This window comes from Aythya ferina, assembly GCF_964211825.1.
Source record: "Aythya ferina genome assembly, chromosome: 14".
Classification (NCBI taxonomy): Eukaryota; Metazoa; Chordata; class Aves; order Anseriformes; family Anatidae; genus Aythya; species Aythya ferina.
The window spans coordinates 15,129,459-15,156,497 of record NC_140312.1 but is presented as its reverse complement, the minus strand read 5'-3'; the positions used below and the strand labels follow the sequence as shown (position 1 = coordinate 15,156,497).

The following is a 27,039-nucleotide window of genomic DNA, read 5'->3' as shown; positions in this document are numbered from 1 at the left end:
CCCACTGAGGCGTCTCCTTGGGATGGCCCAGCCTGCCCGGCCTACCCCAGCTCTCACAGGGTCAGGTTTGTTCAGCGAACCTGCTCCTCAAAAGTGCACTGAATTGGTCAAATCTAGAAGGGACTGGAATAAGATTATCACAAGATGACAAAAATTCAAAGGGTTGGCATACTCCCATTATTACTATATTCAAAGATAATACTTACAGAGTCCTGATCTTTGGCATATGATTGAAACTGGTAACAGGAATGCGGGTGATGTTGTTATTGTTGAGAGTACTGTTAAAAAAAAAAAAAAAAAAAAAAAAGAGAGAGAGAGAGAAAAAAGAATAACAATGATCAATTATTTACATTTCTTCATCAACACACCGTTTACAGAAACAAGCTGCTTCAACTCTTATAATAAATCTGCCAGGCTGCCAGCAGTAACACATGCTGACCAGTATCTAAGACAATTTGTGACATGTCAGGAAAGATATTTTCAGGGCAAATAACAAATAGCTGCATAAAAACAGAGGAGAGTTACTGTTTACCATGTCCAAGTACCAAGGAGCGTGCTAAATGAATTTTTACCCACTATGAAAAAAGATCCAGACTTATTGGTTAAGCTGCCACTTTGCTTGAAAACGTGGTGCAACTTGAGTGGAGAAACATCAGACTTGTATACTACAAGATGAAAGCTTTGGACTCAAAGTACTCTCTGACTCCAGAGGAGAGCTGTTGACTCCCATAGGTTTGTTAACACAGCCAGCTCAAACAGACTTTTTGAAAACACACAGACGGATGGGTTCTATTTCTTTGGTTTCCTTATGAAAAAAATATCTGGATAGTGGGATGGACCATGGACATAATAAAGTATGTCGTGACCCAGGCATGTAAGGATTTCTGCTACTCTATCAAAGCAGAGCTTAAGGAGAAAGAGCTTAAAGAAAAGTGATCTCAGCTGCTGGTAGGGATAGCCCCCCCTTCTCTTAATGCTTCTTATGAAAAATGAACTGACTAGATTATCATCAGCTGCGTGTGCTGCTCCCATTTATGTCGCTCCTAATTATATCAATGACTCTCTAGCAAATTAGGAGCTATAAAGTTGATCAAGATGGCACAGGAAATGGAAAGCACTCCAACAGGGCATAATTGCCATGCTCAGAGTGCTCCAAATCTGTAAATACAGAAGCCCCATTTGTCATGAGAACTGATCGGGCTGATGGTGGACTCTCTCCCTGTCCTGGCATGGCAGCTCCTGCCGCTGACTGCAGCTGCCTATTTAAAATGCGTGGTGCCCATAGCACCACTGCACTGAGCAAACCCTGCTTTACAGAAGGCCACAGCACTCTACAGGACCACTTTGGTAGAAGACAGTCCTGTATCTGTGTATGAGGTGAAGAAAGTAACTGCTGAAGGCACATTACCTTTCCTGAACTATTCAGTTGTTTTGATGCTACACATTTTCAAAGGACATTTAGTCGAAAACACTTGAAATGTTTTACTGAAGGTAACTAGTCTTTCTGGTCATCTACCAGTCTAAAAACATTTTACAGTTCTGCCTAAAAATCACTCGGCAAAACCATCATCCACAACAGTAACGGATTAAAGTTAAATTAGATTATATCATACTACCTTTGCTACTACTTGATTACCTTAATGGTGCAAGACCAAAGTCTTTTGTCAACAGTCAGCCAAAACAAGCATGTACAACAAAATTTTAAAAAGTGAACAAAACCTCTTATAAGGGCACGTTTCTGTTCACATCAACACACCCACAGCTCAGTAGGTATATTTATTTGCTATTTGCATCGCATGCATGTTTGGAAGTTCAAATGGGACTCACAAATCAATTTTCTAATCGCACCAGTATTTTTTTCTGCAAACTTAACAGTGTAATTCATCCCCTGCCTCAGTTACCTGCTACATAAATAGGAGCTATGCACCTGGTCGTAAGATTTTAGGTACACTGATAAACCGCAGCTGCGTGTAAAGTCAGCTCACAATAATTAAATCACATACACATAGCTGATGTCTGAATAGGTCATGCAGGGCACTACAGGATTCAATGGAAGCCAAAGGAATTCAAAGGAGACTTTCTATTAATTTCAGAAGGGTGCGGATTGGATTCAGGCAGAACAGAATATGGCAGCAAGCTTCCCTCTGCACTGAGGGTACAGAACATATCCCTGTCCTCCAGTGTACTTTTTCATCTGTATGTGGAAAGGTCAGCCTTTACTGTGTTTTTATGAATGAAAAATATTTTTACATTTCTTAAAATATTTATGTTTAATAGACAAAATGTTATTCTAATCACACACAGTATTTCTACTTGCAAAATATAAGATGATGGCAGCTTAGTTTTTGCTCCCAGCAAACAAAAGCTTCCTGTAATTCATTAACAAATAAATAACCCTCCTTCTAAGAATCCTATGGCCAAGCTGAATTAATATATTACTTAAACAAAAATTTCAGGGATAACTCTAACTGGTAACTATTACACAGATGACTTAGTAATATATTATTTCATTGATATTTAAATGTTAACCATAATGAAGTCAATAAAACATCTATGATAACAGCAATTATTTCAGGACAAAGAAGGCCAAATGCTGCAAAGGGCACTAATTGGCAGTGAGCTGCCTGCACACAGCCTGGTTGTAGCTGAAGCAATTTAACCCTGCTGCTCTGTGTGCAGCACGCACAGCTCCAGTGCAGCTAGTTTTCAAATAGTGACATTTCAGGTAGAGAACTGCCCTAGAAGCACTTTGCAAAACTTTCTGTTACACACATGAAGTTATCCCAGCAATGATTTTTAAGAGTATGAGTCCTGACAGGGGAAGGCACACAACATAATAGCATTTTTAACATGTGAAAGTAAGAATAACTTCTGCTCCAGTCACTCCCTGGCAGCTGCAATGCCCTGTTCTCATTTCTATCCCTCTACAATTCAAATCCATTGAAAAAGATGTACAAACATCAGGAAGCTGTGAGAAACATAAAACTTGCAGAATCTCCAAACTCCTTCAATGTTGTATGGGGGAAACTTGTGTGATGCTGAGTTCTCCGCAGCCTTACGCCTTCCACCTCTTCCAGAGCCCCGTCCTTTGAAAAAGCACTACATATAGAAGTCCTCTCCCTGTAAACTATTCATATCCAAAATGCTGAATCAGGAAATTGAGGTTATAGAAAATATTATTTATGCCAGCAAACTTCCCACCTTGGGCCATGATCCTTGTAAGATCTTGCAAGCTAAGCAGAAGCAGACTGCAGCAGTCCTAAGGATCCTCAAAGGACTACTTGGAAGAAGCATAACGTGGGATCAGCAACCTTCGAGGTGGTACATCCTCCACCAGTATGAACTGTCACGGTCCTACTGACTTCAATTTACAACCCCAGAGGAACTGCTCTGCTTTTCTGCCAGTAGCCCAAACTGGCTAGAAGCACGCATGGTGCCTCATTGTTCCATTTGAAGAAAAATGCTGATTTATAGCCCTGACTAATCAGATTTTTGTAAAGGAAAAAATGTTCACTCTGCAATCCTGCCACAACTTGGAAACAATTATTTGCCTCCCTCCTCAAAGTTCTTGTGCAAATTTAACCGCGTACAGTTGCATTTTTTCTCTTCTGCCTTGCTCCAAATTCACCACTGCAGTTCACTGAGAGAGTTGTTAATTCTACACTAAATTTAATTAAATTAAAATCATTAACCTGCAGAAATCACTCCCGTATATGATTTATTATTTTTCTTTGTTTTGCTTTTAAATAATATTTATGCATTAGTTTTTAGTCCTTTCTTCACACTCTTGAACAGGCCTACATTAGAGAAAAAACTTACTCCTAATACTAGAGGAAATCACACAGATTTTATGGAAGATATTTTTGGAAAAAAAAAAAAAAAAAGGAATGGATTTAAATTTTGAATCCCCCTAATTATACAAGTGCTATATTTAAAAATCTCAGGAACTGTAAGCATCCCTTCATGTTCCTTGGAGTAATTCAAAGAAGCTGTCAGATCAATACTTAAACACTCTCAATTCTTTAAATTACAGAGTACACAGAGATTTTGTTTCTCTTACTTGGAATTAAATTAGTGATATAATTAAGAGCATATAATGAATATCAGAATGACTGCTGACTTATTCATCTGGAATAATAATACTTTCATTACAATACATCTACCCGCTCTGTTCCACTTAAATACTAGAAAAGGATCTTCTGGCAATGATGTCAGAAAATAGTTAAACAACATAACAGAATTATTTGAAATATTAACTATTTCATTTCTTCAATTAGTACTTCGTTAAGTACAATGTAAGTTAGCAACCATCTTAACATTTTATGGTCACATTTCATGTGGGAAAACATGTAGGAGGGTTGTTTGTTTTTGTTAAGCACATAACACTGATGACAGTAAAAATACCTACTACATCCCAAACTAAAAAAAAAAAAAAAAAAAAAAAAAAAAAGATAAATTTTATCATTGGCAAATGGTAAAACCACTATACGAATATCCATTTTCCTAAGTACAAGACATATTTGTAATGGACATACATCATGAGCTGTACATCGGTACAATACCCACAGTGATGCTTCTCGTTTACAGTCTGAATGGATTAGGTTAAAAGAGATGGGGAAAACCTGTCTTTTTAGGGCACAGCTAAAGACATCCTATGTTCTTTGACTGCAACAGGGACTGAATTTCTCTCACATTCCATTTCTGCAGCTGATTAGCACAAACAGCTAATTAAATTGAGAAATTATATGGTAGATTAAATTTCTGATTAACACTTTTGTCCAAGCCGTAATAGTCGTCTTCCACCATTACCAGAGGTCTGCTGTGTTGGCCATGCAGGTTTTTGACATGCACCAGGCTTCTTTTGTGTCACGTTTTGCAATATATTCAAAATTTTCAGCCACAAATATTTAGACCCACACACATTCATACCCACCAGAGAAAGAAAATCTGAATGTACACAAAAAAATAAGCATACAAACAAGCTTAACATTGTGCTATATACTGACAACTACTGGTAAGTAAAAGGAAAGAGATCTGAAAAAGAGTTAGATGTATTTTTGGTTTTGAATGTCTTCTACCCTTATAAACTAGAGATTCTTTAGCGGCTTCTAAAATACATCATTTAATAGCGGGAATCCTGCAAACATTTCATTTGTCAGTACATACTTTGGTGTGTCTTTGGGCTTCACAACGTTTTTGTTGTTGTTGTTTGTTTTTTCCTGCTCAAAACTCTTTCAACATGCTGCAGAAAGAACAAGGTGCTGAGTTCCCTCATGGTGTGATAAACCCGTATTTTGAAAGAGACTTTGAAACGCGTGGCTGTACCCTGCAGCAGAGAAGCGAAACAGCACGGCTGCTTGGGAACAGCCATCTCAGGCCCTGCAGCACCGGTAGCACTAACAAGTCTAACATTTCCTTCTGTCTCCTTCAATTACACCGCTGCTTTATCACAGTATGCTCGTTGGCTGTATATGTAATCCGTGTGTTGTGTGTCCGTAACACCATGTAATTGGGCGTAATGCAAGATTATTATCTATGCGCATGCAATGGATAGCTACAAATGGTGTTATCTGCAGGCTGGTAGCATTCCCAAGAGTGAATTGCTGTTATAATCTCCGATTACTGCTTCTCCCCTAACTGCCATGGTTTCCCTGCTTCCTATCCCCAGTGCAACTATACATTCAGTAGATGAGACTGGAAAGTTTATTACGACTTAACCAAGGCATCTCCAAGCATAATTAAAGCTCTCATGTAAATAGTTTTGTTGAGAACGTTGTTTCTGTTTAAAAGTGGGTGAATTGATGCAAAAATTCCCTCTGAGCAGCTCACCCCAGATGGCCAGTGGAGCTAGAAGGGAGCCCAGCAGCCTTGCTGGGACAAAAGGACAACTTCTCAGAGCCCAGAGCCTTGAGGGGGAGGGAGGGGGGCGGAGGTCTGGACCGGCATGGAGCTGGAGCTGGATGCTCCCAACAGGGGTTGGACAGGAGATGACAGCTGTAGACCCCTTCCAGCCCTGAAGCACCACCTAATATAACTAACAGCATGGGCAGTGTACCAGTTCCAAAGACTGAATCTAAAGCTATTTTTAGTAATAAAACCAAGACTTGATTAATGTTTGTACTTAACTTAGAGATTGTAGAGAGAAAGGAGCTGTATTTTCAACAGCCTTAAAGTGCTATTTTTCACAGAGATTGGAGAGAATTTGCATTAAATTAAATATTTACTACTTTGTATGGCCTCTGATGGAAAAGCAAAATGGCTTTGGCACTCACTTGATCCCTCAGCACTGAGCAGTTGTCCTCACCCTTGACTTTCAAGGCATCCAAGATTTGCTCTTTTTAGGCAAGGCACAAAACCTGACCAGATCTCTGAGTTCTGATGAGCCCTGAGCCCCTCTTCTATTCAATCCTCTGATCTCCCCATGGCCTGGTTAAATTAAAGCCCACAACTACTGTGCGGGCATGTAATGAAAGCAACTGATGCTGCACTGATGAATCCATTACTCTCAACTGTTAGAAAACATAATGATCTCACAAGGGGCCTTATTCACTGACATACAGCAGTAGAGCTCTGATCTGACACCTCAAATTAGCAGCAAAAGCAATAACAGCTGGGATTTTGTCTCAATATTTGTACCCAGCTCTAAAATGAGTTGGCACTATGCAAGTGCTATTTTTAAACACAATGTTATCCCAGGCAAATAATCTTCTAAATAGTCTCCAGGTGACATGTAAGATCCACAGAAATAAATAAAAGTAACTAGTTGCCAATTTGTGGTTTCTGTTCTAGTATTAGTCTTTGCTGATATGCTCACAAATGTTCTCATCACCACAACATGAGAGGCTCTAGCATCATTAGCTTGGGAAGCTGATGTCAGACATCTGATGAGTCTTGAGGATACAGAGAAAATAAAATATTCTTTTTAGAAATGTATGAAAAAGTAAAATACAATAAATAAGCTTAGTATGGAATTACAGACAGAACAGCCAGAAACATTTACTGCTACAACTCCCTGATTCTTCCCATTCTATGACTGATTTTAATTTGCATTTAACTTTCAGATTTTAGCTATTTGAGCTTATTATAAAGGCCAGATGTTTGAGGCATATCGATTTTTTTTTCCCTTGAAGGAATGATATTACTTCTAAACACATCAGGCTTTGGGGCAATTGGGTTGTTGTAATAGGAAGTTCTTTTTCTTTTCTTTCCTTTCTTTTTTTTTTTTTAAGAAATAAATAATAAATATTTTTTAAAAATTATTATTTACTTTATTTATTTATTTATTTTTAATTATTCCTGTTGCATCCTCAAGCAATGAACGTCCCTCTGTCCTCCCCAGAGACTTGGCTGTGCCTTGGCTGGAGTCTCTGGGACTGGCAATGTCAAGAACCAGGGTTACGAGCAGAGGAGAAGGAAGACAGGGCTGCAGCTGAACAACCGGTGGGCAAACCATCTGGGTAAGGAGCCTGGGACCAGAAATCAGTGTGAATGGATAAAAGAAGTGAGAAACAAATCATCTGGGTCTGTACAATTAAAGATCCTATTGTTGTACAAGTACAACTGGGAGCGAAATTGAGGATTCTTGTAACTGATGTCTGGTCACTAATGCTGAAACCTTTCTCATATTATTTTAAGTTCTGCATTTGTGTTGCATGTGCGCACACACACAATTGTGCTGGAATTTACTTGCTTACACTAACAAGCAAATTAATAAAATATGCTAAAACTAGATAAAGTAGAAAATAGAATAATAGAATAGAATAAGGTAAAATAAGCTGAGCTAAACCACAGTAAGTTAAAGTGAGATTATACAGAGGATAACTGTACACTGTTCATTTGATTGTGAGCTTTGCTACATGTCAAGTCAAGAACTGTCACTCACGTGGTCTTACATGAGATGTCTTCTCACTTCTCCTTAATGAGGTTTCTCTTTTTTTCTTTTTTCTTTTTTTTTTGGGGGGAAAATAGGACGTATCCATTTTCCCAAATAATCAAATCACCTCTATCAGCTGTATAAAATGCAGATACCAGTTGAATCTTCTGTTTCCATCTAATTTCCATGTCTGGTGAGGGTTAAAGAAGCTTTTCAAAGAAATTTCAATCAGCTTTTAAATCTTTTACAAGATCTTATAATTCTAGGCAGAAAATACATGTTCAACAGGGTCTGAATGGAAATTTAGGTATAAAAACATCAAGACAAAATCAAAAGAACACGGGTCAAAATTCCTCTGCAACCATTTTATTTTAAAATTAAGGATACTCCAATGGGCTGTTTTTCTAAAGTCAAAAATGGCATAAGAAGTACTGCCTTTACTTATTTTCGAACCAAAAATATTCTCTCAAGTGTTTTCCCAAAGCCTACACATTTTTTGGTACACCATATTGGGAATGACTGCTATGGCTCTAAGCCCCAACTACATCCACAATTTTTTTTATAAGTATTTGGACTTAGAGAATAAAAAAAAAATATTTATGCAAACACTGAGTAAATGTTCTACAGCATCAGGGTGGTTTTGATTTCCACAACTGATGTTACTGCCTAGAACTATGGGAAACAAGTACAATTATCATAATACCGAGATCAATGACAACTGAAGTCAGTGCAAATACCACTGCTGATTTTAACAGGCAATGAATCTAGTTCCTGCAGTCTGCTTATTTAGGCACAGATTTTCAGTGGAGGCAGAGGGATCAAAAATATAATGGTGTTCAATTTCACTGAGAATTTGCAGATTCATTTGAAAGTCCTTTGTCTGATGAATTAGTATACTTAAAATAATATTAGAAATATATGTCTTTAATATAATTCATTTATTAAATAGATACACTTTTTTGGGTTATATAGAGATCTCTTTTAGTAAATATGGATCTTGCTGTTACACAACTGGCTGCTTCTCAGATACTATAGTTTGTAGATTCAGTGTCAAAATCGATGGAAACTGGATTGGGTTTTCTATGTATACAGAGGTTTGAAAGCCCACTGGAGTGTATTTATGGAAAGGATGAAAAAGAATCAACAAGGCAGAATTTTATGCATCAGCACTTTAGCAAAATAAAATGGATTTTGTAGCTTCCTGCCTGAACAGTTGCTTCTGTTTAGTCCTTTCTGATGCTAGAGAAGCCTTATAGAAACAGTCCAATTCAAACTAACACTGTTCAACCCTATAATTTGAAAGGAGCAAGCAACTTCTGCCATTTGCTCAAGATGAAATGCCTTTCATGATACAGATTTCCAAGATCAAGGTAAAAGGTTTCAGCGCTGAGTTAGCTGAGTGCTGTGGTTTCCTTTCAGGACCTCCACCAAAATAAATTCTAAATAAACTTATTAAATATGAATTAGAAAGGAACAGTATAATTCTTCTGAAATTAAATAAAGAACTTATAAACTACTATAATTAACATATCATTTTCTGGCATACCCAGACCTGAAAAGACATTCCAAGTGATGCACCTAAGTTGGCTGTCTTTTCAGATGTAGAAAAAGTGACAAAAAAAAAAAAAAAAAAAGAAAGAAAAAGAATAACAAATTAAAAAAGGACTTCTGTATTCATTGAAGGGGGCTGTATTACAACATTGGATGAAGTGGCACTCACCCTGTGCCAGCCTGGTGCCACTTCATCGACTGCCGCAATGCGACACTGCCTGCGGGACTGCAGATTCCTGCAAGTCCCACAGTGACCGCTAGGACCAAAGGAGGGACGAGCTGGCAAACTCAGGTGTGAAGCATGGCAGCTGCTTGTGAGGCAGAAACATAACAATGAACAGAAATGGCCCTGTTAGCAGTTTAGCCAGTGTCTGGGTGTCAGTACAAAAGGTTTAATAAAAGCCTTTTAGAAAGCAGGCGACTGGAATACGTGGAGCGTGGGCTGCCAGAACCCCTTGTTTCTGTTTCCCTCCAATGGCAAATCTAATAGGTACTGCAGGCAAAATTACACCCATCATTCCCCTTGCCAGAGCAGCCCCCCTAATTTCAGGAGCCCAGCACCTTGGCTGCCCCTCAGTTCCCAATACCATTGGGATTCCCACTGAGAGTGCAGCAGGAGGACATTTTTAATAGCACTGGTAATATGGCAAAGGGCACGGCACAGCAAGGATCTGCAAAGGCAATCTCCACTTTGGACAGCAGACAGAAGAAGAAAAGAAGCAAACCTTGTAAAGAGGGAAGTTGAGCCTCAATCACCAAAAACCCCTCCCCAAAGCACAAGAGATGCAGACAAATATTTGCAAAATAATTTTAGATTCTAAAAGTACGTGATGCCCCTACTTGCAATTCATACATGTTCTAAGTCAAGGTTAATGCACAGTCTAATATAAATCTGCATGAATGATAGGGAACGTGTGATATACGCATTCTGTGAACTTAGACCGGCATGTATGAACATTTTTCAAGAAAAATTACCTTTTATAGAAAAAATAATTATTTTGAAAAAAAGAAAGCCAACACATAGTTCCTGGACAAGGGCAATTACGTGTTTCTTGCTGAAGCTGGAAAGGGATCTGCTTTCCATCAGGAATTAAACATCAAGTTTTATTTTAATAATACATTAGACAGCACTTGCATGGATCGCACAGGAAAATAGTCAATATGTTTAAAAACACCTTCCTTTCCCATTTTTAAATTTCTCCCAAACACCACTTGCCCATGAGAAGCAGCGATACCTGCTTATATTCATGCATGCATATGCAATAAAGCTAAAAAATCATAACCATTTGAATATCAAATACTCACAGTGTTTCATTTGTGTTCAGTCCAGAGTGAAAACGTGCCAGATAAAATATACACGAAGAAAAATTTGAAGCACTCACGATTTGTTCAGGAATATTCTACGAGCGCAAGAAGCAGCTACATAAAAGGAGTCAATTGTTCTCCATATTTGACTGTTCACCTGTAATATCTGTACCCCTAGCAAATAAAATATAACTGCCATTGCGGATGGTCTGTCCTAACTGCTTCACACTAAGTATTAGCTGAAGCACCTCACCTGCTTTCTAACGCCCTAGCCGTGGATGGGAAGACAGGGTGTCTCGCAGATGAAATGGACCCAACCCTTTTAAGACACCGCTGAAATTGCCCAAGGAGCCAGTCAGAAGCTCGGGTGTGTGGAGCGGACTACCCCCTCCCAGAGCCCGCCCAGCCTACAGCCTCCTCTTGCACCAACGGGGGCTTCTCAACGGCCTTCAGGCGTCGTTGCAGAGATGCTGCAATGCGGCAATTTATCGATCGCAGTAGCCAAGTCCAAAGCTGAAAGCCACGAAAAAGATCTGCCTTTCCACCCTCCTTTTTCCCTAGACCACCACCAAAAAAGCACTTTCGGTGACACACACAATCTAAGATTCTAATGGCAAAAGAGGCGAAAACAAATCTAAATTACCAATCTGGTGAACAAAGACCTTGTTCAGTGCATGCTCTTATATCCCTTCATCGCAGCCATCGACCTGTCTTCCACAACGTTCTCTATTGTTTTACCCTCAAGCAAATCCCCATCTCAGCCTGTCTGGCATCTGCAAACCACAGATTTCTCCCACCCTCTAGCACCATGAAGACGAGGGATATGTGCAATTTTTTAAAAATTACTGGCAGTAGTGTTCTTTATTTCCTTCAGTGGCTTTATTTGGCCACTTCATTTGATGCTCTTTCAAGCTATTTTCTGTGATATCTCTAACATATGCAAGAGCAACATGCTACATTACAACAAAGGTTTCTGGATAACCAAACATACAACCTTTTAAAATATCTTGCTACTAAGGATCTGCAGATGACCACAACATGGCCAGCCATCATCTGCGCATACTGAAACAAAGCCTTCAGCCTATCCACCCCCTCAAGAAATACAATTCAGGTTTAAAAGCATCAGACCGGTTAACATGAAATTGCTTCATTTATGATAACAAAATTAACATAGAAATTGTGATTATTTGACTTCAAATTACTTTAAAATCATTCTACATTTCTTTCCTTAATGCAGCTCTTAAATGTTCTTGTTTGTTAAACAGAACTGGATATGGTATGTAAAGAAAGTGTAATTTACACTAATCATATACCTTTCTTTTTAAAGTCTTTGTAATTATTTTTCACGTGTTTCGTCATAGCATAAAGGTCTAATTAAAACATACGTTCTTTTAACATGTCTGTGTTAGGCACACAAAATATATTCTTGTATTTTATGCATAACCTTGTGAATAGCAGAAAAAATACACTATTGGATTTTAGATAAGAAGCTTCTGCATATGCATTTGTTTAGGTGTAAATGTAATTATCTACTTCATTTTCAAGCCAAATATCTACATCATACTGTTTTGATTTCAAATTCATCACAGATACAATATTATTGTCCAAGCTAAAAATGTTGGAAAATGCTGATAATAGTACCCTGATCCCAGCAACTACAGATCAAGGTTAAATATCTGACACAACGCTTGATGTGGCACACCAACAATTCTCATACACAGAGCTCTCATGCCAATTGTAACTTTTATTTCCAGAGAAACCAGGTGTTTGAGCTCTCCCTTCTGTAAGGATTGACTACAGCTCCGAGCCTCTCTGTTGTTCTACCAGCACAACGGAGAGGTGAATGCAGCCTCTGAAAAAGGCAAACTATTGATACGCCTATAGACCATAAACAATACCTTTAACTGCATGCAAAGGAAAAGTGGCAATCTATATGCTTTGAATTTTTGTTTTAAATTGGCATTGTGGTGATTGACCCCAGAGTCAGTGGCAGTTGCTGCATTCACTGCCAGCTTTGGACTTGGTGTCACAGAAGGGCTGAGGACATCCTGGTGTATTGGGTGTTGATAACACCAAAGCCTCTTCCACACGATCATGCAGCCTCCTCTCCCAACCAAAAAAGACTTTATTAATGCCAGTGGGATTACATCCAGCTTGTCTGGGGAGTCACACAGTAAATCGTGAATTATGGCATAAAGTGACTACTCATCTACTTTGAACGTATTACTTCCCCTCGTAACTCCATCATCAGCTCAACTTCATCTGCAAGGAGCTTTATTCCCATCTCAGCCTTCAGCTTAGCTTTTGGATAAGGTGTTCAGCTGTATGTCTGCATTAAATATACAGTTGAGTGTCCCCAGGATCAAGTCATTCACATTCATTTGACTTTCAACAGGCAAAATGCTTGTTCTACATCTTCTATATTACTGACGAAGAAACTATATTAGTCAAAGGGGAGGTAGGCCAGGTCACAAGATGAGCAGAGCATACAAATGAAACAATTAATACATGGAAAAAATGTTTGCCAGAAATCCCTGTGTCTCAGGGAGTTTTGACTTCGGAGTCTCTCAGTGCAGTGACTGCAGCACCAGTAAAGGACTTGCACTATGCAAGCTGTAAACCTGGGCTTTCTCAAAAAGCACATTGGTCAGTGATTCATGAAACTAATAATTCTAACCTGGCGCTGCTCTTATCTTGATAAGTTCTGCAGCCTGCAGGGCTCCAGGCTATTCTTAAAGGAAAAAAAAAAAAACAAAACAACTCCAACCTAATGGGAGCTAGAGAGGAAAATGAGCACAGGATTCAAATACTGCATATGTTCCAGGAGAGAAAAAAACATTTTCTCAATATATAATATGGCACCCACACTGAGGACTGATAGAAATGTTCATCAATTTGCTGGGACATGCCTGGAACACTGCAGAATTAGAAAAATCATTGATCAATGAATTTATGCAAATATATTCCCCCCCCATAAAGACAGAGTTACATTACATCTGTAACAGGCATCAGTGATTTTCAGAGGGCCTCAATTGCCTGCTCTTATTTTATCTCAGCTGGTCTTTGATATAAAGCCTGTCACCATGGTGCCATCTGGATAGTGTTCCTTTCACCATGCTGTACTTCCAACCTCACATTTTGTAATAAGTTGTAGAACAGAGGTTATCTCGGATTTCATTTCCATATCTTGAGCAGTGATGCCAGATCTCCCACGGAAATATGTCAGCAAATAAAAACATTCCTTATCAAGCAACTGTGTGAGTACCCCATCTTTCCTCTGTCTATTCAAGCTATTTATTTAATTTCATCAGGGTCCATTGGGGTGCAGTAGCTCTCTAAAAAGTTCTCCAGAAAAAAGGCCTTTCTCATCGCCAACTGATTTATATAACAGAAAACTTAAAAGAGTAACAGCAGTATTTGGGAGCACAGAAAATGTGCACAGAAAATGGGGATACTTTTAGAAAATCCAAGCTGTGTTCCCTGTTTTGGGGATTTCAACTACTGGGTAGACAATTCAATTACTCATACGCTGCCAATAACTACTCCAGTTTTGTTTTTATCACACACACACTATGCACATGCTGACTGATGAAATAACTAAAGATTTTTAACTATTTTTTATTAATTTACATACATTTAAACTAACATATAACCTCAGGTTTAAAAAATAAAAAGGTTAATCATTCTAATTTTAATGTACTCAAGTTAATACTTATGTAAATAAGTAATAATACATATGTAAAGCAGCTATGTACAACATTTTTAGTAGAAATCTTATTTTCATTATTGTATTTAGGTATTTTGGTATCAGTTATAGGAATTTACGGAGTTCAAATTTGATCCTGATTGCCTCAACCTATCACAATTTCCAGCAAAATAGAGGAGGAAATCACATTTGTGTGGCATTTTCAGGCTTTCATTAAGCTATGACATCTCATATATTTAAAATTATGTCATGACTTTAGCTCCCTGACTCTCCAGGTTGGGAAGGCAAATAAAAATCTTCTATCTAGTGAAGACATGCCCAGAGTAGCATTTTGCAAATAAGCAAAACTGATCATGTAACTGGATGTTCAGCATACAGATGACAACCATAGGAAACAATTATATCCCGTCTGTAACAGAAAATAACAATTAATTTTCATAAAAGTTCTTAAAAGTTTGTTAGGACAAAAAAAAACAGTGTATTATAAGCTCATGCATCCATGGCAACTCTGTGTGAAATTCCAAATATTACTAAAATTTTTATGAAACTCAATCCTTTATAAGACGAATGCATGGGATTGAAAAATTAAAGCATGAGTAACCATAGTGCATTTGTAAAATACTTGCTAGGAACGGATGCTTTACCCAACATGCAGAAGAACTGGGGGATGCAGACTGCCACTGGCCTGGCAGATCAGATGTGTCTCGCACAACACAACTTGGTGCTGAATCAGAGTTTGAAAGAAAACAGCACGTAGCACTGCATGCTCCTGGACATTTATCGTGGAAGCATTCAACAAACAAGACAGAAGCACTTTGTGGAAAAAAGGATATACTCAAATGCTGATATAGCAATTGCAGTTTCTGGTTTCAACTATTATTATTTTTATGTTAAGATTTCAGAGATGGAAGGGTGGAGTGTTTTCATTTATTCTTACTTTTTTTTCTTTTTTAAGATAAAATATTTAGGGCTCATTTGGAATTAAAGTTATGATTTCAAACTGTTGAGGATATTTGGGTGACTGTGCTTGTACTTCTTCAGTATTACTTGTGCATGAATTATCATGATTTTTCACACTAGAGTGCTCAGAGTTGAATGGCGGATTCCTGCATGCATATTTTGGTGCTAGACTCTTAATGGCAGTCAGTGCTCATTCATATCAAAAAGCAGGTGAAGCTCAGGAAAGAGGATTTTTTTAAGGCTGTGAGATTTGTAAGACCTACAACTAACACAATTAACAAGCAAACCCTAATACTAGATTTTCAGTACTAGATCTGTAAAACAAGAACACATTTATCTTCTTTAATAAAATTATATCAACAATCGTCTTCATATTAGCTCTTGATTCAATAATATTTTTTGGTTTAGAATTATTTTTTTCCTCAGAAAAAAAAAAAAAAAAGCAATGAATAAAAGATGTTCAAGCTCCCGTCTCTATTAGCTATCATCTTAAAGTAGGAGGAAAAGCAGCTTTTCAATGTTAAACAAGGAAAATGCTCCAGGTAAGTTGCCAACAATGACTCATAATTCCTTCTATCCTGTCCACATGGCACTACTACCATGTCACCACACTGTTTCCAACCTATTCCATTAGAAACAAACAAACAAACAAACAAATAAATAAATACATATATTTGCTACATTGAGTTCTGTATCTTGCTGAGAAATGGATCCTAAGAATTAAGTATTGTTCAGCACTTAACAGACTAATGACAGCAGCATGATCATTTGCTCAATCATAATGGTTTATCCAGTTTGACTGGGCTTTTCGAATCATCTTGAAATTAATTCCTTTTATTTATATATCCAATGAGACTGAAGGTGAAATTCTGAGCTCTGAATTAGTTTTATCTCCTATGCATTGCACGGTTGAACATTTGGATATGAAGCTATGGTGTAACACATTTGTAATCTATAACGGGTATGTCTTATTGCCACACCCCATAGGGAATAGTGGACAATTATTTTGAAGGTTTTATCTTTTTTTTTTTTTTTTTTTTTTTGGTAAATTATCGTAACTCGCTTACAGCTACAGTAATAAATATTTCTCAATAACACTGTTATTGCCAGGTATTGCCAGAGGACACAACTAAAAATTAAACAGAGCAGAAAACCTTCTACTAAAAACAACAGTTCGTGAAAGTTTCTCACCAATTATTTCAACTTTTCTGCACGTTGCTATTCCAACAGGTCATAAGTTAATTAATAACTTGAGTCGCTCCTTTAAAAATACATGACACTGCTACATGCTATTGCTATATTAGTGGTTGCACACACCTTTCTATCTCTTGGAATGCAAGAACAAACCCAAGAAAGTATGTTTTACCATCTTACAAAAGGAGGGAAAAGAGGAACATCAACAAGAAAAACCCTACCTTGTCAACAGAAACAAATCTTTAGGGGAAGCAGTACAGAAAGTCTGATGCAAAAATGAACAAAAGCAGCTTCAATCCAAAGCTACAAAGAAACGATGCTTAAGTAAGCTGTCAGTTGTGCATCATTTCTCAGACATTATCTTCACCTTGCTGCAGGGGCAAAGACAATCAACAGAAGGCACCAAAGCACTGAGTTTGCAACATTTTCACAGCTTTTTAATCCAAACTCGCAGTCACCAGCAGCACTGTGCATCTGTATTATGGTCTACAGAGGTCAGATCACAGGATCAGGAGCACCTTTTGGGGCCCCTGAAACACTGAAGCTCATACACAGAGATGTGATCAAAAGACTGCTGGTACTGGGAGCCACAGTCAGTGCCTGGGTCTGATTGAAGCTCCATATGAAGTTAGCAGCTCAGTGTGCTGTTTAAAGGACTGACATTAGTAATGAATTCCAGTAATATTTTCATCTCTGCTTCAGTGCTGTTTGTTGGGATAGAAACTTATCACTTTTAAAAATAAAATAAAAGCAGTAAATGAAGACAGCTTGCTTGACAAGCAGAAATAAATAACACGGACCATGGAGTGCTCTGTGATTTGGAGGATAATTGCACAATTTCCTTCCATTCCTACATCTACCAAATCACCAAACTCCTTACAGTCATATTTTTTGATGAATTCAGGTTGAATGAAGAATGCAATCCAGAAACCAAAATGTTTTTATGGTACCACTAAGCATTTTGTCTCTGCCCCAAGTAATCTACAGAAATTTAGAATTCTGTAGACAGACAGGTAGGTAGAGAAAAGATGCAGAAATGTAAATGTTTGATATCAAAGAGGTCACAAGATATCAGTAAGTTAAAGAAGTAAATAATCTGGTTCATTTGCAATCTGTTCAAACAGACAATTACTTTTTTTTTTTTTTTCCCAGAATCATTAAATATTTTCTACATATTGCACTATGAGTTAAAATATATAAGTATATCTATCTGCATAAAATATACAGTGGCGAACTCCGCTCTGAAATGTTATCTTGAAGTCCTTTGGTTTTACTTGGTAATATTCTTTGATGGTTAAAATTGATTTAACTTTTTTTTTTTTCTTTTTTACATTTATGACTGTTTTACAACTAAAGCTATGATATCCCATGGGGCATTTAGCAAATGTATTTTGTTAGATATTTAAATGCTAAAACATTCTTTGAAGAAAAAAAATCAAATGAAGTTTGAAGTATACAACTCAAATTTCATGAGTGAGAGAAAACTAACTTTAGAAATAGATATTATCAATCCTATTTTCTATTTTTTTTTTAGAATTAGGATTGATATGTCTTGTAGCAGTATGTCTGTGATGAAAATTAAAAATGCATTAAAGAATTTAATAAGATGTACTTTATACAGTGGAAAGAAATTTTCCTCTTCTCCCACCCACAAATACCTAGTGTAGAATTAACCACTAAACTAATTCAACATCCTGGGGAAAAGGAATGCATATTCAGCAGTTTTTTCAGAGCCTGCAGAACTTGGTATATTACAAAAAAAAAAAAAAAAAAGGTTTCATTTATGTCCAGTCTACTGTATCAGAAGCTATAGCACAGTCTAGTGTCAGTGAAGGACTGATTCTCCCACTGCAGAGAACATATAGTTCTGTTTTTTTTTTTTCCCCTTTCTTCCTTTTTTTCCACCACACAGTGGACTCTTTCACCACACAGACAAGTAAAACTTTATAGTGGCAACTCACTGCTTTTCCTTGAAAGGACTATTTACATAGAATTCAAACAATACTTGATAATGTAAGCTCTGATGTAAGAAACTCTTCAGATACCTCTGTTAGCTCAATGTGAGCAACACACAGTGTATGATCAATAACAACGTCCCAGCTTGGGAGGGAGAGGGACCATGGCTGTTTTGGATGATTATGACAGACAGACATGCACAGACACTACTCCTAGGTCTCTCAGCAGACAGAACTTGCTTCTGCTGCCTCCAACGGCAAAAATCCTTTGAGCATCAGTCCAAGGTGGCTACAGCCCTTGGGGAAAACTTCACAGTATTATCACATGCATATTAAAAAAAAAACCACAACTTTGGTTTATGGCACATTGCCATTTGTAAAGCCTGTTGTATCGCCCGTTCTCAGACGCTGAAGGCAATGCATTGAGTCTGATGAATCTGCAGCTGCCAGGGCTGCACGAGGCAGGTGCAGCCTTTAACCACCTACCATTTGCTGTTTCATACCACTGAACTTGAGGGCAACCTTGTCAGCAGTCTGAGCGGGCCTTCACTACTGTATTTAGGTGTAGACCTGCAGTGCTCCATCCACATTAACTTCACTCCAGATGTGAAGAGTCTGAATTCAGGAGTGTTCCTGTCCCCTGAATCCGCTGCCACCATTCCTTTCTGACATAGGACCGAGTGCTTTCAGATGTATTAATGCTTGCAGCTCTGCAGTATTAACTTTCAAGTAACAGGAAAAGCTTTATACCAGTTCATATGGTCAAACTATGTTCCAGAAGAGGTCTCTTTATGTGAACAAGTACCTGTTAGTAATAAGGAAATTATTTGCTCTGATACTGAGTTCTAGGTAATACCGGATTTTACATTACAACAGCAGTGCTCTATATCTAAAGCAGTTTTTCTCTGTTACAGTCAGATTCCACTGTCTTTCTTTTTTTTTTTTTTTTTTTTTTTTTAATCACCTGTGCTGCAGCTTTAACAGCCAATGTGTAAAGTTTGTGGCACTGGAAGAGTACAACATGGTGTTATTTCAGCCCTCGGAGCAGGATCCTCCCCAAAAGCCAATGACTGCACTGAACAATCCTGCCAAGCCCCCGTCTCTCCTCCCTCTTACATACCAAACACCTTTTAAACAGCTTTTTGTCTAGGTCAGTTGTCAGATACCTCGTAACGTTGCTCCCTCTGAACCTGTTACCCGTCCGCTACCCGACATTGCGCAGAGCCGGGCTGCTGTTGGCTGCCGAGTGCCCATCGCACGCTCTTTGCATACTGCCAAACCCCATCTGCTCCATGCAGCAGCGAGAGCAGCGATTTCCCCGCTCCTCGGGAGCGGTAACAGACAAGTCGTCTACTGTGGTTTAATTAGCGTGACATTTCACTCCACTACCTATCCCACCAGCGGGAGGGCAGCGGATTAAGCCCCTGGATCCCCCCGGCACTGCAGCCCGGGGAGAAGCACCCCCCGCCGCCCCAGCAAAGCGCCAAGTCAACTCACAGGATCTCCAGGTCGCGCAGGGCTCGGAAGGCTCCATCTTCGATGCAGCTGATCTGGTTGTTGTCCAGTTGCCTGCAGAAAGGAAGGGAGAGGATGAAGGCTGGCTGGTGCGGGCAGAGCTGCCTTGGAGAGCAGGTGGGGGGCTTCCCCGGCCCCGAGGGGTCCCTCCACCCCCTCGCGTCGCCTGCTCACCGCCCCGGCGCAGGGCTGCTTAGCCTGCCACGCTGCTCCGGCTCTGGCACTGCTGGCTGACAGCGCTGCACGCTACCGCACACTGAAGCCTGTCAGGTCTCAGTAAATATTAATTGCGCCTTTTTTTTTTTTTTTTTTTTTTTTTTTTTTTTTTTAAAGGCAGAAGGGAGTAATTTCATTACATTAGGGCATCCAATCCATTATGAGCTTTTACCGTCATGTCACTGAAACAATTTCATTAAGCTAAAGGCCTGTAAATCATTGGAGGTCACTGCGCTGCCCTCCGTGACCTCCCAGAATGCCTTTTCTTCTTTTACTGGAAGTTGGAGTCCTCTGTCCTGACAGTACTAAATCTCCAGGCTTTATCTGCCTGAGAGCTGTGAGAGTGCATAGGGAATATACCAATTCCAAATTAGACTCAACTAATCTAATTTTATAGTCTTTTTATTATTCTAAGCACCAAATGTCTGTGGTGGTTCGATGCCTCTCTGCATTGTTACTGGTCCCATCTGGTAGCCCATTCTATTGAAAGATTTCTGACTAAATGCAGGGTCTGTCTAACTCCATCAGGGAGAGCAGCCCAGCGACAGGAAGCATTATACGCACATACACTTAAAACACTATTCTGCTTCAAAATGTGTAATTTAATATTTGGAATGTGGAGTTCTCTCATTTGTTTCCGTACGTACACACAATTTAAATATATTTCACAATATATGTGGATACAGCAGTACAGCTACATCTGCCTTTCTTGCTTAGAAAATTAAAATTGTAAGTTGTAATTTAAAATTCAGCAATTACATTTTTTTAACATGTGATCCCTTAAATTTTACACTTAAAGAAATACAATTACATACCTACTAATGTATAAGTACAATGTCTGCACTTCATAGTACATATACATACATATATATATATATATATATATATATATACACACATACACATACACATTATGCAAGCTCCTGATTCCGTATCTGTGATTTGCTTAGTATAAACTTCAGATTGGTGAGGCTGGGATCATTTGTCCTGTTTGTGTAAACTATCATGAACAAAGATACAGAGATTGCACTGCAGTTTCTAGTTGCTGTTACAAAATAATAACTATACATACGCAGGTAGCAACTATATTACACATATACATAATATATCTCCATAGTTTTGCCAACTTCTTCCAATTTGCTGTACGTTAACTTTGGACTACATAAACATTCATCACAACAACTTTCTTGCTGCACAACAGCAAAGCACAGGCAGAGCCCTACAGTATAATTACAAAACAATGAAAATAAACAGAAATCTCTTTTGGGGTAAAAAGCACAAGGCAATCTAAAGGTTTAAAAATAGCCATGTTGGATATAATCTTTACACATCCCTATACAGATTGAATTTAATCTACTAACACTGAATATATAAGATATGGTTGTGTCTGAAGACTACAGGAAAGTTATCCTTGGTCTGCTGTCAATGAACATCATTTTCTTTACCATTTTAAGTACATGAAAGTACATACAGACTATAAGGTCTACTAAAAAGCTTAGCAAGCATAAAGGCAGCTAAGGTTTCTCATAGCTCTCATAACTTCAGAGAAGATGCTGAATTTAGCAAAACTTCCAGCAATGTTGCCTACACTGACCGATACCAGAATTTAAAATCCCCCAGAGGGATATTTTGTAGCATGACAGCTCATGTGTATCATATATATGTATTTATACAACTATATACACACATTTCTTTATGTCCTCTCTGCCTCTCCCACCATCCTGCAAAGATGCTACTATCTATATAATTTTGACTGCTGGGAAAACAAAGTGGCTGTAGAGTGACTTTTTATGAGATCAATGTTTAATTGTGTGGATTGTTAAAAATTTGTTGCTCAAATGAAAAAGATGGTGGATTCAGGAGGAATAAGCTTCAAATGAGTTAAATATAATGCCGGTTGCATGACTAAGTACTTCACACTTCAGCTGGCTTTATTAAGCATACTTTATTAAGCATAAAGTTGGCATGTACTAGCAAGATGAAGAGAAAGCAGGAGCAACTTGAGAACCACCTCTCTCTTTTCTTCTATGGGAAGTACTATATATTGCCTATTTTTATCTGAGTTACACTATAATATTGATTTTTCTGCCAGATACACTAAAGCAAGCAAATAAACCCAGCACGCTAGTCACAAAGCCTTCTATTAAAAAGCTTCATATGTGGTGTGTTGCTTTCTTTAATAAAATGCTACTCTCACAGATTGATTTTTGTTGAAAAAGCATGACAATCTTAATCATATTTCCATAGGTCCCGTCATACTAACACTAACAATGAAGTTCAGCCTATGTGATTAATGCACAGGACCACTGTAAGGGAAACCTCTACACACGACAGAAGACATGCACTTAGGATGTTCAGTAAATTTGGAAAATATTCATTAGAGATGTCACTTTACATTCAATACAGCTGAATTCTGCATGCCCCATAAACTAAATCTGCACAGTCTCTGGGAGGCCTCCACATGCTTAGCACTTCTTGATAGCAGACAGCTTCTGTCTCCCGATATCTATCATGCCCCGACATTCACATCTGTGTTTAACTCTGAGCATGAGAATTTCTTCCCAAAAGGAACGCAACTATTAGTTGTCTTAAAATTAAGCATGACAGTGTTTAAGACCCTTCACCTCCTCCTCTATGTGCAAAAATGGAAATTCTATTTCTTTGCATTCACGTAGAAGCCCAGTGAGTGGTTAAGCAGAGACTGGAAATTTGAGAATTCAAAGTCTAAACAGTGTCTTCCTTACAAGACAATGTGTTAGTTTAAAGTTTTGGGAAACTTCAGGTACAGCCTTACAGAAAGCCATAGATAGGTGTTGAACAGATCCTTTTGTATCTGTGAAGACAAAATAAAAAGCCCATGACGTGGGCTAGCAGACAGACCATATACTCAAAGCAGACATGGTGTGCGTGCAGCTCTTCAATACAGAAGAGACACACCCACCACCCCTTGGAAAACATCTTATCTGAGTAACACTAATCCTATGCAGAGAGTGTAAAAATTCAACTTTAGAAAAATTTAAAAATCAGTGTTCAAGAACAGCTAGCACGTACATTTCCTTGAAGAACATGCTATACTCCTCTAGTTTCTTCTCCCTGCTGCCTTCTGCACGGGGCATCCACACCCCATGAGCACCATTACCTGAGATCAGGTCAGCTACACTGGTCTCAGGTTGACTTCAAAACTGGCCTCAGCCAACAGAAGCATTTATTCAGATTTAAACATCACCTCTATTTCTATGTTCACCCTTTTTCTAAAAGATATTTTTCTCCTCAACATTACAATTTGTTATGCATTTAATGGTGTAATGCAATTGTTGAAAAGAAAAAAAAAAAAAGTTAAGATGACACTCACTCACATTTTAGACACAATTTTGCAATGGACAAAGTCACCTTTTATTCCTCTGCTTGCTCCTGCCTTTTGCAAGAATAAAGCATTAATCTCAGGCTTTATCTATAACTATCAAATGTTTCAATTGCCTCTGAAGAAAATACATGTTCTCATGCTGAAAAAGTGTTCAGAGAGGCTTCTACAATGAGTGAAACCGCAAAGATGGAGCTGTGTGATAGTCGCATAGTAGGAATGACATATTATAAGAGCTATAAGAAAGGTGTGAACAAAAAAATGCCACCAAACTTTCAAAGTTTTTGCCAGGTTAGATGGACACTGGCCTTTATTTGGGTGACAGCACGTGTTTGGATTTCAGTGCCGAATCCCTCATGCGTTAGACACAAAGCACCAGACTTGGGCTCGGTGACGTTGTCAAAAGGGCTCTTGCTCCAACGTCAGTGAGCTGAGATCCCCGCCTGGGAAAGCCAGCAGCACACGCGTGATTGAATTACCTCCTCTGACCTCACCCAGGAGGCTCCAGGGATCCAAGATCTCTGTGACAGGCAATTAGCAACTAGACAATGCTAACAGCTACAAAGAGTAACACCAGAAAACCTCAGAGAGCAGAGCAAAACACATGAGCAAGGAAAATATTTAGTGGGTATATGGGATTTAGGTGAAGTGTGACAAATGCTTGCAAATAATGCTAGCATGTACCAAACTGTTTGGAGAAAAAGACAGCTTTCCTATGATAGTTATAATGCATAATGCCACACGTATTGCCCTGTGACTCCATTGCCATTCTCAGTTTTTATTAAAAACATGAAGATTATGTAACTAAATTGCACGCAACAGATCATCATCAGTCTTTAAAATTTATGTTATAAAGAAAAAAAAATTAAAGCTAAAAATGGAGACATCACCTTTCTATGAAATGAAAACTAATGCTGCATCGTAACCAATTTACATCACAAGAAATTCTATGGCTTAGTCAAGACACTACGTTAACTGTTTAAAAGACAGTTCCCTCTGACAGACTATAACTCTGGCTTATCCATTTAGATTTCTATGTTATCTATCATACCGAAGAGTTAAATTTCAAAGAACATTTGGAAGGAATAAGATTTTAAAATGTTGATATTGGTTTGCCATTTCAAATAAGCCTTTAAATAAAATGATTTGGATTTTTTTTTTTTTTTTCACAACGATACTTTTGTTTTCAAATACATTTGAGAGAGAAAAATCAATAATACAACTAATGTAACTTTTATCATGATATTGGGTTTAAGATTAAACCAAATCCAAAACTGTTATAATATATGAATATAAAATATAAATATAAAATAATGAATGAATTGAATTCATTCAGAATGAAAATTTCCAAACCTGAAATTATCTAACATTAAAAGTTAGCAAATGTTTAGAAACCTATATTTATATATTACTGGCAATCGTTATTCATATAACACCAAGTAACCTGATGCCATATGTAAGAGCTTACACTGCCTTTTCTGCAATTTGCCACACACAGATACATGAAGACATCCTCCAAGTATCGAACACCGAGCACTTCACAACACCAAGCGTTATGATCAGTGATTTGTACTTTGCTGCAGAGAGGGTTGTATTTTTGTTTTTCTTGCTTTCAGTTACAAACAATACTGAGGCCACTGCAGAGATCAAATGTTAAGCTAGTTTTTAATTACACAGTCATAGTAGTTTAATTAGAATAACTTCTTTATATAATTTGTTCAGAACCTAGTTAAATATTGAAATAAAAGCCTGCCTTGACAGGTACCATGATAAATACCTGTCAGAGTTCTTATATTTTAGACATTTAACATTAAATGCTCATTGACTACTTGCGTATTTAAGGAAGTTCCACTGTTACAGATCACAGATTACTACTGTTATAGATCTGAGATTGAGTGTTTCCTGGTTAATAAAATCCTCTACCGCACATTTAAGTGTCCATATTAAATGCATTGCCTTACAAAAAATATTTAAAATAGATGATTTTTCAATAGCCAATACAAGGGAAGGTAAATACTTATTGAACTGTTGTTAGAAGAAAATGGATTTTGTTAATTAAGTATCCAAAGGAAGCTCAATTTCCTTTGGAAATAACATTTTCCTTAAACCTTTTCCTTTTTTTTTTTTTTTTATTCCAATAAAAACTGCTGGGTCTGTGCAATCACTGTCCCATAATATTTATACCCTAGTATTAAAGAGGCTGTTCAATAAATTGTAAGAATTAGAAGGGCACTCTACAACATTGATTACCCAGTCTCCAAGCCATTCCTTACATACCTTTGAGAATGTTAAAAATAAAAATAATAATAAAAAAGTCACTCGATACATCTCTGTAGAATTCCCCACATACCAAGCTAAAGAACTTATCCTTAAGTTGATAATGAATGCACTGTAAGTGGTAGTAGATGGTAGTCTGTACCAATACTAAATTCAATTAAATTGAAATAATATAAAGTTATTTCAAAGTAGCTTTTAATGCATTTTCCATTTACAATTTGTACTCTTTATTGAAGCATTACTAAAAACATTTTATAAAAGCTTTCTTGTATTACAAAATATGAGGAATTGATACATTAAATTCAATGTTAAAATAATTCCCAAGTGGAGTAAATTGGTGGTGTGAAACACAGATGACAGAGCTGCAGTGATCCAGCTGAAATCTCCCTCTGGGATTTTTATGTGTTCCAAAATTCCATTAAAAAAAAAAAAAAAGAATGAAAAAAGAACGAAAGAAAGAGCAAAAGAACAAACGAAAGAAAAATAAAAGAAAAAAAGAGAGACGTGGTTTTACCAGAAGCTGTTGTGGAAGCACTGGGCAAAAACAACTCGTCTGCATGAAATAATCGGGCACAGTCATGTTCCCAGCCTTTGGTCATACCCAGAGCCATGCTGCCAGGCTGTTAAATAAGGAGGGAGGAATATCGGGGAGGGGAATTCCTTATAAACAAACAATTACTCTGCAGACTGTTTGAAAGTATTAAGTACTTGGTATAAGTTTAATAATTTAACTCAATTCAAAATGTTGTTGTCAAAAAAACAGAGATGATATTAACTTAATGTAAAATTGAGGTACCAAATGAACATGTTGAGCCCTGCCTCTTGCCGCAAGTATAAATACACACAGAACCAAGATTTCCTTTCAATATCAGGGGCTTTAGAACAATTAAAACAAAAAACCCTATTTCTGGTTGCTGATGTAACAAATAGTGCATACCAAACACATAAATGGCTGTCTCCATAGCAATTGGGGCAGGTTTTGCGGTTTCCCTAGTTACTCTTGACTGATAACCATCTGTTGTTCTCCTCTGCCATCGCCCCAAAGGGGAAAAGGGGAAGAATGAAATGGAAGATAAAATGGGTGTTAGAGAATATGAAAGTTATTTACTGTAGTAGTTTTTACATT

General features: G+C 37.8%; 1 protein-coding gene across 3 annotated transcripts in view; it reads right to left on the bottom strand.

Annotated features, from left to right (window-relative positions):
- SLIT3 (slit guidance ligand 3) overlaps positions 1–27,039 on the bottom strand; it is a 515,559-nt gene that overhangs the window by 201,442 nt on the left and 287,078 nt on the right. For all 3 annotated transcript variants that reach the window (XM_084535767.1, XM_084535765.1, XM_084535766.1), the window contains 2 exons: positions 20,042–20,113; positions 207–278 (listed from right to left, as the gene is read on the bottom strand). In XM_084535767.1, coding sequence (XP_084391893.1) covers positions 207–278; positions 20,042–20,113 — 144 coding nt within the window. The remainder of the gene's footprint in view (positions 1–206; positions 279–20,041; positions 20,114–27,039) is intronic.